The following is a 15,274-nucleotide window of genomic DNA, read 5'->3' as shown; positions in this document are numbered from 1 at the left end:
GGTCTAAGGGAAGGTCTCTTCCCACCTACCAACCCCCACTGGAACCAGCCCCAGAGAAAAGAAGAGAGCCGCTATAAAATGCCTCCAACTCAAGTCAGTTGAGAAGGATACTGTGATCAGTGATCTATGGAATCAAAAGCCACTGAGACCACCATCCCAGCTCTGCCAGAGATCAACAAGCTATGATAGGAATAATACCCTAATCAACTTAGTAAGGCCGTGGAAACTTCCCTTCTCCTTCACAGCTCTAAACTGGAGCAGGATTGGAAGGGAAGAATTGATCCCACTGATCTGAAAGGGCAAGGAATTAACTAATTTACAGTCTAGCTCTCTGCCAACCTTTGGTTTAAGAATTGCAGAGGTCATGAAGCCTGATTAGTTTCTGAACTCAGGTCATTCGTTCCTATTGTTGAGATTTGGCCATTCTCCCCAGGGCATTGTGTAGGATGGGTGCGGTTATTGGTGCAAAGCAGCATTGCTGGAATTGGCTGTTGTTGAAACTCAGTACATCAGCATGAACATACAATGCTGGGTCAAATTATCTACCCAGTATTATTCTACTTCTCTAATGAGCAGCAGTATTTGTTAGGGGTTTCATGTGAAATCCTTCATATTGCTATCATGGAGCAGTTTCTGGTTCCACCATTTTATAGTAGCTCTCTTGAGTTTTCATGTATGTACTGTATATATATAGTGAGGAGACAGTATGTACTGTATATATATAGTGAGGAGACAGATCTTTAGGTTGGTGTCATACCCTTGGAACTGGACTCAGTTGCAACATAGACTGCTCCAGTCAATCACTTGCTTTCCCCCAATAACTCCTCCTGGGATTTCTGCCCCCCCCCCCCCGAAGCACACGACTTGCAATTCGCCATCAAGCAGAACTCGCCAGCAAGATTTGACCACAGCTGTGCATACTCAGCACAAAGAGGATTTAAGACTCACAGGAACACTGTTGTCTTACCAGAAGCAACTCAGGCATCTGGCTTGTGTATCATGATTCTTGGAATCTAGTTATTTATGACCTTGCCTTGTTGACAAACCACAACCTCATCTCTCCCTTGGTTTGCTGTTGTAAATTTGACTAGACTTTGGACTGCTCTACTTGGAAATTTGCCTTGCCCAACTAAGTTCTTATCGTCAATTAACCACTGTTTCCTTGCTGTTGGGATTTGCAGAAGCAAATCATGCATTTGGGTCAATGTAAAAGGGGGGGGAAATGACATTGCCATAGGTGTATATTACAGGCCACCCAACCAAACAGAGGAAATAGATGAACTTTTTGCTAGTCAGCTAACTAAGGTATGTAGGAAGCATATCACAATAGTAATGGGGGACTTTAACTATCCTGACATCAACTGGGAGACAAACTGCACCAAGTGGAAGATCAAACAGGTTCCTGGCAAACCTAGCAGACAACTTTGTCTCCCAAAAAGTAGAGAAGGGAACTAGGGGATTAGACATTTTGGATCTAATTTTCACTAACAGAGATGAAATGATAGAAGGTGTTGAAGCCATAGGAACCTTGGGAGGAAATGATCATGCAATATTGGAATTCAACATTATGGAAGCACAAGCAATAGAACACAGTCAGACTAGAGTCTTGGACTTCAAGAAAGCTAATTTCAATAAACTTAGAGAGGACTTGGGAAGGATTCCATGGATGAGAATCCTCAAGAGAAAAACAACTCAAGAAGCTTGGGAAATTTTGAAAAATGAGCTAATAAAAGTCCAGTCTAGCACAATACCAACAAAGAAAAAAAATAATAGCTCTCAAAAGAATCCAGCATGGCTGCTGGATAAAGAACTCTCTGATAAATTGAAAGATAAAAAGGACAAGTATAGAAAATGGAAAGAGGGGTACATAGCGAAGTCAGAATATCAGCAAATAGCCTGAGCCTGCAAAGATGAAGTGAGGAAAGCTAAGGCTCAAAATGAACTAAGGCTTGCGACCAAAGTCAAAAATAACAAAAAAAAAGCTTCTTTCAACATGTAAAAAAAAGAAAAAAGTGAAGGAAATGATTGGTCCATTAGTGGGTGAAAGTGGCAAGAAGGTGACAAGCGACAGGGAGAAAGCAGAACTATTTAACTCGTTTTTTGCATCTGTCTTTACACAAAGGGAAAAAACAGACCAATCTATCAAAAATAGTGCCATAAAAAACAGAATAGAAACACAAGTTAAGATAGGCAAGAAAATGGTAAGTGAGTACCTCTCCAGCCTAGATGAGTTCAAATTGCCAGGACCAGATGGATTACACCCCAAGGTTCTCAAGGAACTGGCAGATGTGATCTCAGAACCACTGAACTATATTTTTCAAAGATCCTGGAGCACTGGGGAACTACTGGAGGACTGGAAAAGAGCTGATGTAGTTCCCATCTTCAAAAAAGGAAAAAAAATGGACCCAGGAAATTACAGACCTATCAGCCTGACCTCAATACCTGGGAAGATTCTGGAAAAGATAATCAAACAACGAATCAGCGAACACCTAGAGGCAAACAAAGTCATTACTAAAAGCCAACATGGGTTTTCAAAAACAGATCATGCCAAACAAATCTTATTGCATTCTTTGACCAAGTGACAAAATTACTGGATCAGAGGAACGTTGTGGATATAATTTACTTGGACTTCAGTAAGGCATTTGATAAAGTAGATCATAACCTACTACTTGACAAGATAGAAAAATGTGGGGTAGACAGCATCACCACCAGATGGATCCGTAGCTGGCTGACTGGCCGTACTCAGCGTGTGGTCCTCAATGGAACCGCATCTACATGGAGGGAAGTGTGTAGTGTGGTGCCCCAGGGCTCAGTCCTGGGCCCAGTGCTCTTCAACATTTTCATCAACGATTTGGATGAGGGGATAGATGGGGAAATCATCAAATTTGCAGATGATACCAAGCTGGCAGGAATAGCCAACACTCCAGAAGACAGGCTTAAGATACAGAAGGATCTGGATAGACTTGAACACTGGGCACTATCTAACAAAATGAAATTCAATGGTGAAAAAAGTAAGGTTCTACATTTAGGCAAGAAAAACCAAATGTACAGGTATAGTATAGGGGGTATCTTGCTCAATAGTAGTAACTGTGAGAGGGACCTCAGAGTCCTAGTGGACAATCACTTAAATATGAGCCAGCAGTGTACTGCAGCTGCCAAAAAGGCCAACACAGTGCTAGTCTGCATTAACAGAGGGATAGAATCAAGATCACGTGAAGTGTTAATACCACTTTACAATGCCTTGGTAAGGCCACACTTGGAATACTGCATCCAGTTTTGGTCACTGCGATGTAAAAAAGATGTTGAGTCTCTAGAAAGAGTACAGAGAAGAGCAACAAAGATGATTAGGGGACTGGAAGCTAAAGCATATAAGGAACGGTTGCTGGAATTGGGTATGTCTAGTTTAACGAAGAGAAGGATGAGGGGGGACATGATAGTAGTGTTCCAATATCTCAGGGGCTGCCACAAAGAAGAGGGAGTCAAGCTATTCTCCAAAACCCCTGAGGGCAGGACAAGAAGCAACGGATGGAAACTAATCAAGGAGAGAAGCAACCTAGAACTAAGGAGAAATTTCCTGACAGTTAGAACAATTAACCAGTGGAACAACCTGCCTCCAGAAGCGGTGAATGCTCCAACACTGGAAGAAGAGACTGGACAGCCATTTGTCCGAAATGGTATAGGGTTTCCTGCCTGAGCAGGGGGTTGGACTAGATGACCTCCAAGGACCCTTCCAACTTTATTATTATTATTATTATTATTATTATTATTATTATTATTATTATTATTATTATTATTATTATTATTATTATTATTATTATTATTATTATTATTATTATTATTATTATTATTATTAGTCTTCCCCTTAACATGCCAAGTGTCTGGCTTGTGAAGGGGTGCTAAAAAAGCCAGCATGGGAAAATTCGACAGTTTCCCATGATTCACATGCACATCCTAGCATGGCAAGAAGGGAGGCCTGATCACTGATCCACCAGTTTGGAGATCATGTGGGCTGGAATTGCTGCAGTTGGAATGTGCTGGTTCTCCAGTAGGAAAGAACATATAGTATTGTGGTGAAGAACAGGAGTACAGTCAAGTGTTGGCGCAAGTATTTGACCTACCCAAGTTCTGCAGCTGCCTGGGCATTGACCTCCTGCATTTACAGCCGAAGCATTGCTTGTTCAGGCAACTACCAGGATCACCTATTGAATTATCGGCCAGCTGGACTGTTGGACTTTAGTTCTTGTCCTGCATTGAAGATTGAAGATTGGATACATACTGCAAGATAATAGTGTGGCAGCTTCAAACTCCCTTGAGGTTGGAGATTAGCAAGGGGAAGATGAAATGCATGTGTGGGAGGTAATGAGTTAAGCTGGAGAAGACTACAACAGTCAGAAATGCAGTGCAGCTGTTGAGTACAGCAGACAAAATTGGTGTCAGAATACTACTGACTGATGGCTAAGTTGCTTGACTGCTGAGTGGTTGGTTTCATCTGATGGAACCTGGGAAAGGGATGGCAGATGATGGACAGAGCATTTAATGGTAATATCCAGGTCATAATGGGCAAGGGACTGTATGATGGGAATGCAGGAGCAGGCCGCTCATGGGGAAGGTGGAGTAAAATCATTCTGCCTTCCAGCCACAAGTATTCAGTCCCAATGCTAGGTTAACAAATCCTTGATGGCCTCGGCCTCTGATTGCTGCTGCTACTGCTGCTAAATGTCAGGCCAGTCTGTAATAAACAGTGCATGATCTTATTGTGTATGTAGTGGTCGAGACTGACTTGGGTTGGCCCAAAAGGGGATGCTCCTCTTCAGAGTTGTGCTCACCTGGGTATCAAATATGGTAGTCATGACCCCAGAATGGAGGATTGAGGTCGCTGCTATTCAGAAGGCACCATTCCCTTAGCAGCTTTCAAGGGCACTGTCCTGAAGGTCACTGGATGTGAGGCTGAAGTGGGGCTGCAGAGAAAATTTGCCTCTGTTGCTGCTGTACTAGCCATTCCTGCTGGAGTTGCTCAATTCTATTGCTGGATTAGTGGTAGAATATTTGAGACTAATAGTTCTTGGAGAGTTTAATGTGCTCTCATGTGACAGAAAGTCACAAGAGCAACTCAGGAGTCGAGGGCCATCCTGACATTCATGGACCTGTCCCAGATCATTCAGGCCTGATACCCACAGCGGTCATATGTTAGATCAGGATTTGTCTCAGGGCAGTTGCAATGTGATCTGAAGGTGGAGGATATTACCATCAATCCTTTGTCATGGTCAGATCAGTTTTAGTTGCTTTTCAACTCACTGGTGCTGCCCCCTCCCAGGCATCCAATGGACCTGGAATGGATTTTAGAGGAATTTGGTTTCTTTCCTGAGGAACTGGTGAGCAATTTCCCCATCTGAAATGGATGGAAGTCAGTGGCCTTAGGTCAGATTGTTTCTGTGTGGTTTCTCTATGTTCATTGATCTTGGGGGTTTTACTGGTTTTCTGGAGTTCTGGAAATAAAATGATACAAGAGACTCCTAGAGGAAAGACAAAGTTTGAATTATGAACCCAAATTAGGGATTACATCATAAATGATAAAAGTGGTAAAATGTAGTTTTCTCCTCTCATCAACCTTTTAAAAATGACCCATTCCCTGTTGAGGAAGAAAGGGTCCCAAGAACATATTCAGGACTCTGTGAGAAATACTTTAGGCATATGACGGATAAAGCTACCGGAGGTTCACTTAGAATTAGATTCCAACTGGGTAACTAATGAATGAGATGATCTTGTCCTGGAAAGTGTTTGCTCCTGTAAATACAGAGTCATTGAGATTGTTAACATGGACACCTGTCTTTTAGATCCTTGTTGTCCCTGGCTAATGAAGGCTCCCTTGGGGTGATATGTGGTTGGGAACACATGGTAAATGCAACCTTATGTGAATGGATGAGTCCGCCTGCCTTGAAGGTGCATCTCCTCCTCAATAAATTGTAAAACTGGATCTGGGCAATTTTGGGCCAATCTCCAATTTCCCCTTTCCAGAGAAAGTAACTGAGAAGGTGACCAGGTTACAGCTTGAGAGGGTCATGGAGTAAATGGATCATCTGGCCAGGTATAGAATGGAGACATCACTGATCCTACAAGTTGATGATTTTGGCAAAGCCAGCATGGAGGTGTTGCGATTGTTCTGATTTTCCCAATTTTCTTTGGATACCATCAGTCATGATATCCTTCTGGATTAACCGTAGGGCAGTGGTTCTCAACCTTTTTAATGCCCAACCGGTCATAAGTCAAGGACTAAACCGGTCGTAAGTCAAGGACTAAACTGGTCATAAGTCGAGGACTTTCCCTGCCCGGGAGCACCGCGCATGCGTGGTTCCGCCCCCTGCGCCGGCCGAGGCGTAGCTGGCAAGCGGCAGAGACGGAGCAGGCCGACCACCAGCTGGCCCAGCCCAAGGGAAGTAAGGCACCCGCCGGAAAAGGGGGAAAAAATGGCGGACAAAAAAAATGGCGGACAGCCTTGCTTGGCGACCCCCATGAAATGGTCGATCGACCTCAAATGGGGTCCCGACCCACAGGTTGAGAACCACTGCTGTAGGGATTCAAAGTGGGATGCATTGTGTTGTAGTGGTTCTCCTTTCTCCACGGCCACTTCCAGTTGGTGTTGATGTGAAAGAGAGTTTGAGCCTGAATTCCCTGATCTCAGCCCTCCTGTTTAAAATCTACATGAAGCCACTGGGTGTCATATTCATTGACGTGGGGTGTAGTACCAGGAGTATGCTAATGATACCCTGCTAGGGTATCTCGATCCCAAGTCAACTAAGCAATGCTGTCAAGGTCTAGTCTTAGTACTGTTGAGATCTAAAAGGGAGGAACAGATGTAAGCTTAATTCAATTTGCATGCTGCACATAAATTCAAATAATCAATTATAAATAGACCTTGAAGTCCCACCCAAAGGCCTGATTTACTGAGAAGCCTGATAACAAGCAAATTCAGCACATCTAGAAGGTGGGGGTGGCTGCTCTGGATCATAGGTGTACATTTTTTGTGTGCGATGGGCTGACATTTTCATTTCTTTACGGGCTGTTTTCTTTTGTCTCAGGTTCCACTCAGGTGGAGAACATCCAGCCATTCACGGCAAAGCAACTGTCCATTCGTTCACTGGCTGACTGTGTTCTGGATCTCCCACAGCTCCATGTGCTTTATCCTAACAGGCCCAAACACGAGGCTTTCAGGAGGGACTACAACAGTGAGTGGTGGGGAGAAGGGCAGGGGAGAAGATACAGACAGAAGGAGCTCAATAGTTCTTTATCTCCTGTTCCCAGCAGGGGCAGAATTTAACATTTGCTTAATATGCACATTGGCAGCTTAATATTGTGTAATGCTGGTCTTAGCTCAATAAAACTACTAAAATATAGTAGAAAATGTATATTTTGACAGAACATATATTATAACTCTGCATGCAGGGGGGGGAATTTTGGCAAAGGTTTTTATAAATCACAAAATAATGTGAAAGTGGGACTTATAATAAACACCTATAAAATGGCATAGATCTGTTCAGGGTTGATTTGCTTATCCATATCTGATTGCTCTCTTCAGTTCTATTTAAGAACAAACTTTCAGTAAATCCATGAGTTTTTTTCACACATAAACTTGCCTAGTTCAAGTGACAGTGTCATGACATATAATCAAACAAAAGATGTGTCTGCAGAGCTTTTGATGTCAGGCAGAGCTTTCGCTATATGTCAATCAAAAAATGTGAAGAGACTCATTTTATAGATAAAGCAGTATTTTTTTTAATGACTCAGAATCTGTTTGGAGATTCTAAAGATAAGACAGAATATAAGCTCCATTTAATATTTGGATGGCAGCTCATAAGCTGATCATAAGCTGAATTGCTGCCTGGACCATTTCCAGCATCCTTCTCTGAGAATTTCTGAGAATCATTGAATATATCAAACTCCAAACAATTAGCTCATCCCTATTTGGGACTCTACCTTTCTGTAACTGATAAGCTGGAAGATATCAGGCTGGGAACTGCTGCTATAGAGGGAAGCAACTTCTGCTTTAGGGCTTCCTCTTGTTACAAAATTTCCTTGAAATTTCTTTCTGTATGAAAAATATGAACCAGTTTATGTGTTGAGAAGCTAAAAATGTGGTTGTTTCCTCCCACAGCAGAGACACGAAAAAACACCAGCAGTTATGTCCCAGCCAGGTTAACGATAACTGTAGACACGTGAGTGTGTGAATTCTCCAACTTTTTTCCTCTCCTCTTAACATTTCCTGGGCTTGGATACAAATATGTCAACCATCTTTTCCTAATTAACCTTTCCAGTAATAGACAGTAAATTCAGATCTATCTTAATGTAGTTCTACTGAAATGAAGGGAAGGTCTGAAAAGCACTTTTGCTCAGATAGCACTTTATTTCAGCTATGTACTTTTTGTCCTTGGAACATAGAACATAAAATAACAAGGTTGGAAGAGACCTTGGAAGTCTTATAGTCCAAGCTCCTGCTCAAGCAGGAGCTCCTACACCATTCTGGATAAATGGTTGTCCAATCCCTTCTTGAAAAACACAACTTCTGGAGGCAAGCTGTTCTGATTAATGGCTTTCTCTGTCAGGAAATTTCTCCTTAGTTCTAGGTTGGATTTCTCTTTAATAATCTTCCACCCAATGTCTATGGAGATTCTCAGTTATCCAGGTCATAGTTATCCCAAAGATGCTTTTTCACTAGTCCAGCTGCCTCATGAAAAAGCATCTTTGGGATCTTCCACCCATTATTTCTTGTCCTGCCCTTAGGTGCTTTGGAGAATAGGTTGGCCCCCTCCTCTACGTGACAGCCCCTCAAATATTGGAAGACTGCTATCATGTTGCCCCTAGTCCTTCTCTTCACCAGACTAGATATACCTAGTTCTCTCAACCGTTCATTGTATGAGTCAGTCTTTAGACCCCTTATCTTTTCTTTTTTTTTGCTTTTCTCTGTATTCTTTCTAGGGTCTCAGCATTTTTATTTTATTTTTTGTGTCGTGTTCTTCCATTGCTATCTGACTGGACTTCCAGTTTGGGCTGTTTCTCTCTCCCTCCCTTCTTACCATGGGGAAAGGAACCCCACATATCATCAGACTGTTGAAGGAAACTAATGGATAGCATCTGGGTGGGTTTTTATTATACAGCACCCAGAGTCACATTCATGAGATGGGCAACTATATACTGTAAATTGGATGGGTTTAAGTTTTGGTGTGATTTAGATTTTAGATTTAGATTAAGATTTAGATTTAGATTTAGATTTAGATTTAGATTTAGATTCAGATTTCACCTCCTCCATCTACCAGCCTTGATTTTATCCTATTGGTGCCATTTTGAACAAAGCAAGGGAAAACACTCTTTAAGATCAGATATGCCTCTTAGATCAGGGTCTACAAAAGTACAGGAAATGACCTGTCGATCAACAAATGGATGTTCACAAAAGCTGTGTTCAATTCCAGACCCTGCTCATTCCCTACATCAATTCAGAAACCACTTGACCCTCTGGGCGGTTCTAATGTGAATCTTGCAGTCCATTCTGATTCAACCTATCATGAGTAAGTATTTACTGATTAATTACAGAGAATCCTACTGTTGTGTGTCTATTATATAATGAACGTGTCTATGAAGTCGTACCAAGAGTAAGTACCTTCACATTGTCCCCCATTTTTTATCCCCCAGTTCTTCAAAAGTCCCTGTTTCACTGATCAGTTTCACTCCTTTAATATGGAATCATTGAAGGAGAATGCTGTGGAGGCCAAACTTGAGCTACTCCTAGTCCTGGAGGGTGAGAATTCTCTCACATCATAGAAGAAGGGAAGAGAATAAATTGCTCTTACTTCTCCTATCTAATCTATATTTTTAGTTTACCTTGTGTACATGTACCTGATTATATGGGAGGGGGATGAGGAGGAAAAGAAGAGAAGAAAATGGAACCATTGCTCTGAAGCTTCAATCTCAGGGGACAGGTTGAGGTACGATTTCTCACCAATGGAAAATGATCCACCTACAAAAGAGGTAGGCAACCTTGGCTCTTTTATGACTCGTGGATTTCAACTCGGCTCAGGAATTCTGGGAGTTGAAGTCCACGAGTCATAAAAGAGCCAAGGTTGCCTACCCCTGACCTACAAGTTCTGCAAAGCTGCTGCCTTCCAGTGGAAAAGAACAATTTCAATTACTCTGAGGTAAAAAAAAAGAAAAGAAAAAAAAAAGACTTAGCTTCCAGGTAGAGCCAGTACTGTGGGACCATGTCCAGAGCAGTTTCTGAACTTCTGCGAAGAGATGCGGAGAAAAAAAAGAATCATGAAATGCAGCTATTTATATAATGCTTCAAAATAGGATTGACGTCAGCATCAATGTCTTCTTCTCTTTTGATTTTATGAAAGAGATGTGAAAGTACTGTGTCAGGGTTCTTTTTTGTTTTGTTTTGTTTTTTGGTAGTGCTGACGCGTGTCCTTGGTATGGTTTTGATCAGAAGCAAAAATGCTGATTAATTCAGTCTATGGACAGAAAGTGAGGAAGATGACCTTGACAGAAATATGCAGGAACTGTTACTTGGGCAAAAGAGACTGAAACATTATTTTATGTCCAGAACAACTAAATACCATTCAGAAACAGCTCAGACAGACTGGAATATAAGAAGGAAAATCAGACTTGAAAGACTCATGTCAGCTCCTATAGATAGATGAGACCAGGAAATCAACTCCACAGGAAGGCTAAAACTACTTTTAGTGAGACTGGCTATAATAATATGTTATTCTGAAGTTAAAGATGTTTCTGTCCCTTTTGTCTAACTGATCGTTCCTGCATATTTCTGTAAGGTCATCTTCCTTACTCTCTACCCATAGACCGAATTAATCAGAGGTTTTTTTTTTTGCTTCTGATCAAAACCATACCAAGGATACACTACCCAAAAAAGAAATCTAACACTTTCATCCCAAGTCTTCTTTCATCATATCAAAGAAAAGAGACCTTGATGCTGACGTCAAAGAGAAGACCTTGATGCTCCCTGCTTTGTAAAAATATTCCTAACTCTATTTCAGACCTCTACTTAGGAAGGACATCGGAGTATTATTTTGGAACTCTGCTTGATTTAAGTGGAAGGAGAGTAGCTTCAAAGGAAATGATGTTATGAGGAAAGATTAACCACTCTCTCCTGTGCTAGTTTTGCATCTCACGGCATTATGCAAGTTACAAAATGATGCCTATTATCTGAAAAATGTTATGTTAGGTAAAACCCACTGGTGGTTGTTGTTAGTTGCGAAGTCGTGTCTGACCCATCGCGACCCCATGGACAACCAGGCCTTCCTGTCCTCTACCATCTTCTGGAGTCCATTTAAGCTCACGCCTACTGCTTCAGTGACTCCATGCAGCCACCTCATTCTCTGTCGTCCCATTCTTCTATTGTCCTCAATCTTTCCCAGCATTAGGCTCTTCTCCAGTGACTCCTTCCTTCTCATTAGGTGGCCAAAGTACTTGAGTTTCAACTTCAGGATCTGGCCTTCTAAAGAGCAGTCGGGGTTGATCTCTTCTAGGACTGACCGGTTTGATTGCCTTGCAGTCCAAGGCAGGGCTTTTCAACCAGTGGTACGGGTACCACCTGTGATACATTGGCACCTGGCAGGTGGTACGCAAGCATCCTAGAAAAGTGGTAGCAGGGGAGGGGAATGAGCTGAACTGGTGGCAGCATCGCATAAGCCTGAGCGAGAGACGGCTGGAGCTGCAGGGCTCAGGGCTTAGTGGAAGCGCCAGGATCAGCGCCAGGCTCCAGCTGGCGCTCGGTGCTGATCCTGGTGCTTCTGCTGAGCCCAGAAGAAGCGCCAATCAGCTGGAATGTTGCAGCATCTCCAGGGTCTTGTGATTTACATTCAGATGCTTGGCAACTGATTCATATTTATGACGGTCACAGTGTCCCAGGGTCATGTGAACTGACCAAAACCTGCTGCAACCACCCAGCAGATGGGGGGAATAAAAACCAAACACCCCCCACTCCACCCCCGCTGCCAATCCTCAACAGAAATGCTCACAATGAAAACCTCGAACAGGAGGAAGAGCGCCGCCAGGTGGGCAGGCAGGTGTCTTGCTCGGCTGTGCCTTGGAGGGCCCTTTTTTCAGTGCCATTGTAACTTCGAACAGTCACTAAGCGAACTGTTGTAAGTCGAGGATTACCTGTACTTTATCACTTTTTTCCTTTTTTTTTTTTGATCATCAAATTTTTGACACCTTGCTAGGCGACTGGTGGTACTTGGATATTGCCATATCCTAAAAGTGGTAAAATGGGTGAAAAGGTTGAAAAGCCCTGGTCCAAGGGACTCGCAGGAGTCTTCTCCAGCACCATAGTTCAAAGGCCTCAATTCTTTGGCGCTCAGCCTTTCTTATGGTCCAACTTTCACAGCCATACATTGCAACTGGGAAAACCACGGCCTTGACTATACGTACTTTTGTTGGTAGGGTGATGTCTCTGCTTTTTAGTATGCTGTCTAGATTTGCCATAGCTTTCCTCCCCAGGAGCAAGCGTCTTTTAATTTCTTGGCTGCAGTCCCCCTCTGTGGTGATCTTGGAGCCCAGGAAGATAAAATCTGTCACTACCTCCATTTCTTCCCCATCTATTTGCCAGGAATTGAGAGGGCCGGATGCCATGATCTTGGTTTTCTAAAACCCACTGGTTAACCATGATTAAATTTCTCACTTAGACTGGTATGTGAACTCAGACTCTTTCTCCCAACCAAACCTTTCTCAAAAGGCTAGTGGAGGAAAAAGAACCCATCTAGACCAGGTTTCTCAACCTCAGCAACTTTAAATATGTGGACCAACTCCCAGGTTTTCCATCCAAAATGCTGAGTAGAGAAACCCTGATCTACCCTCTCCTTGAAGGCCAGCTGAAGCAAGAGCAAAGTAAAAATGCAGTGAATAAAGTACAAAAGTAGGATTAAAAAAAATGATGCAATCAGTATAAGTAATCCTTGACTTAACAACCGTAATTGAGCCCAAAATTTTGGCCCTGTGTTGTGACAGTTGTAAAGCAAGTCACCACGTGACCAGACCTGATTTTATAACCTTTGTTCTGGAAATCATTAAGCGAACTTGACAGTCCTTAAGCAAACGCTATGGTCGTTAAGCAAGCTCATTGTTCTCTATGAGGCAGGGGTTTTTTTGCCTCATAGGGTGACCGTGGGCACTGCATTTTTTGCCTCATAGCGTGACCGTGGGCACTGCAAATGGCTGTAATGAAGGCTAATTGCCAAGCACCCAAAATCTAGTCATGTGACTGCTGGGAGGGGCAGATGTTGGAACTTCAAAACTGAGTCATAAGTAGCTTTTGAGGGGGGATTTTGTGGTAACATCAACTGGTTGTAAGTCAAGGATTTCCTATAGGTAAAAAAAGAAACCGGTGTAGATTTGTTGTATGCTTATTTCAAGACTGATAGAATCTTGAGATTATTCTGTCCAGTGTTTGACATAGCCTTCTCTGTGTTTGCCGCAGTTCGCCAGTCATCGTTCCATCATCCATTGGGACATCTGTAGCCAGCAGCACAACATACGGAAGCTCACAGCTGCCATTGTAAGGATCCTTGCCTGAGCAGGTCCCTTTCTGTTTTATTTGTCTGAGAAAGAATAGCAGGGAGGACCCTGACTGAATGTTATACAAGCAGTCCTCACTTAACCATCACAACTTGGACCAGCAACTCAATTGCCAAGCAACATGTTCATTAAGTGAAACTTCATGTGTCCCCCACCAGACTTATGACATCAGTTTCATTGTGGTTACTAAGTGAAACACCCCGCTTGCTAATAAGAGATCATGTAACCGAGGCTTGCATTTTATGGCCGGCTTTTCCATTGACTTTGGAATCCAGCTGTGAAGCGTACAGATGGTGAGATCCTGTAACCTTGGAATGCTGCCATGGTTTTAAGTGTGTGTGCTGACTGCAAAGCACCAGAATGGCAGTCGTGTGACCATAGAAAACTGCAATAGTCGTCTGTTTGAGGGCCAATCATAAAGTTACATTTTCATCAGAGCTGTCATTACTTCACAGTCACTAAACAGCAGTTGTTAACCAAGGACTATATGTGCTTGGATCTCACTAAAACAGAAATACTCCATCCAGCACAATTTAGGGCATAATATACATTAATATTTATTAAAGTCTGCAATATGGAAAAGCAATAAAAATAGCTACTTGCCCAATATTAATATCATACATTAAGTCCAAGGCTAGTTTAAATGTAATTGGATAATTAAAAAGCATATTTAGATATTGTCATGTTAATTTAATGCACAATTTGCTTGTTCATTTTGGGATTGCAATATTGGGCAATAAATGAACTCAGACTATCTAGAGAGCAAGAACCTCAGTGTCATTTTCCATCACAGGGGTAGGCAACCTTGGCTCTTTTATGACTCATGGACTTCAACTCCCAGAATTCCTGAGTCAGCATAGAGTCCAAGAGTCATAAAAGAGCCGAGGTTGCCTACCCCTGCGACTAGTCAATTAGCTTTGAATCTCCAGTTGATACCAATTAGCAATATCAGGATTTCCTATTCCACTTTTCAGTCTCAAGAGCTGCATGGTGACCACCTTTTCTTTCTTCTCATAGTGAATTAATGACTTGCTCATACCCTTTGGGCAATGCTTCCCCTCTTGGTTCAGTGGATTCATACCCCATGTGCCAGGATGTAGAGATGCCAGACCTCTCTATACCCACTGAGAACACCGTAACATATCCAGGGAATCTTCCGCTCCATCTGATGGCAGATCCATTAAGGTGAGCACAGATGGCTTCTTGCAGGTGGAAGAGAAGATAAAGGCAGAGACGTTTCTCATGATGGGGCTTTGCAATATTACTTTTTCCTCCTGTGGTTTTTCTCTGAAGGCATGCTTCCTTCAGAAATGATGGAATAGGGAACCTTTTATAAGATTATTTCAAACAACCTTTCAAAGGATGACAGGATGATGTGCTTTTTAGATGATTGAAATGCTAAGCAGACTTCAAACTAGTTTTAACGATTGAAGCCCTCAGTTTCTGATGTGTAGACAGCAAGGAACGTGTTTGTTGACGTCAGTTATTGAAAGTGAAGTAGACATTGAATGGCAGGTAAAACAGAGCAGTGCAATATAGAAATGTGCAGTTGAGAATAATAATTGTGGACTGGTGCAATTTATTTTGGCTACTGATAAAAAGCCAAGGAAGTTGGGAAATGGAACGGCTGCAATGGGGAGCTTAGCTGGATTCAAACTGGCAAGTACTTGGCCAGAAGCCAAGAAATTGGGGA

The 15,274-nt window shown here is 42.4% G+C and overlaps 1 protein-coding gene across 1 annotated transcript in view; it reads left to right on the top strand.

The window, feature by feature from the left end:
• The window catches only part of STAT6 (signal transducer and activator of transcription 6), a 45,247-nt gene that overhangs the window by 28,273 nt on the left and 1,700 nt on the right, over positions 1–15,274 (top strand). Inside the window, exons 16-20 of the mRNA XM_015819950.1 lie at positions 7,077–7,223; positions 8,150–8,210; positions 9,462–9,557; positions 13,484–13,561; positions 14,599–14,766. Coding sequence (XP_015675436.1) covers positions 7,077–7,223; positions 8,150–8,210; positions 9,462–9,557; positions 13,484–13,561; positions 14,599–14,766 — 550 coding nt within the window. The remainder of the gene's footprint in view (positions 1–7,076; positions 7,224–8,149; positions 8,211–9,461; positions 9,558–13,483; positions 13,562–14,598; positions 14,767–15,274) is intronic.

This window comes from Protobothrops mucrosquamatus, unplaced genomic scaffold (assembly GCF_001527695.2).
Source record: "Protobothrops mucrosquamatus isolate PMUCROS unplaced genomic scaffold, P.Mucros_1.0 scaffold1025, whole genome shotgun sequence".
In the NCBI taxonomy this organism is placed as follows: Eukaryota; Metazoa; Chordata; class Lepidosauria; order Squamata; family Viperidae; genus Protobothrops; species Protobothrops mucrosquamatus.
This window is presented reverse-complemented; position numbering and strand designations above follow the sequence as displayed.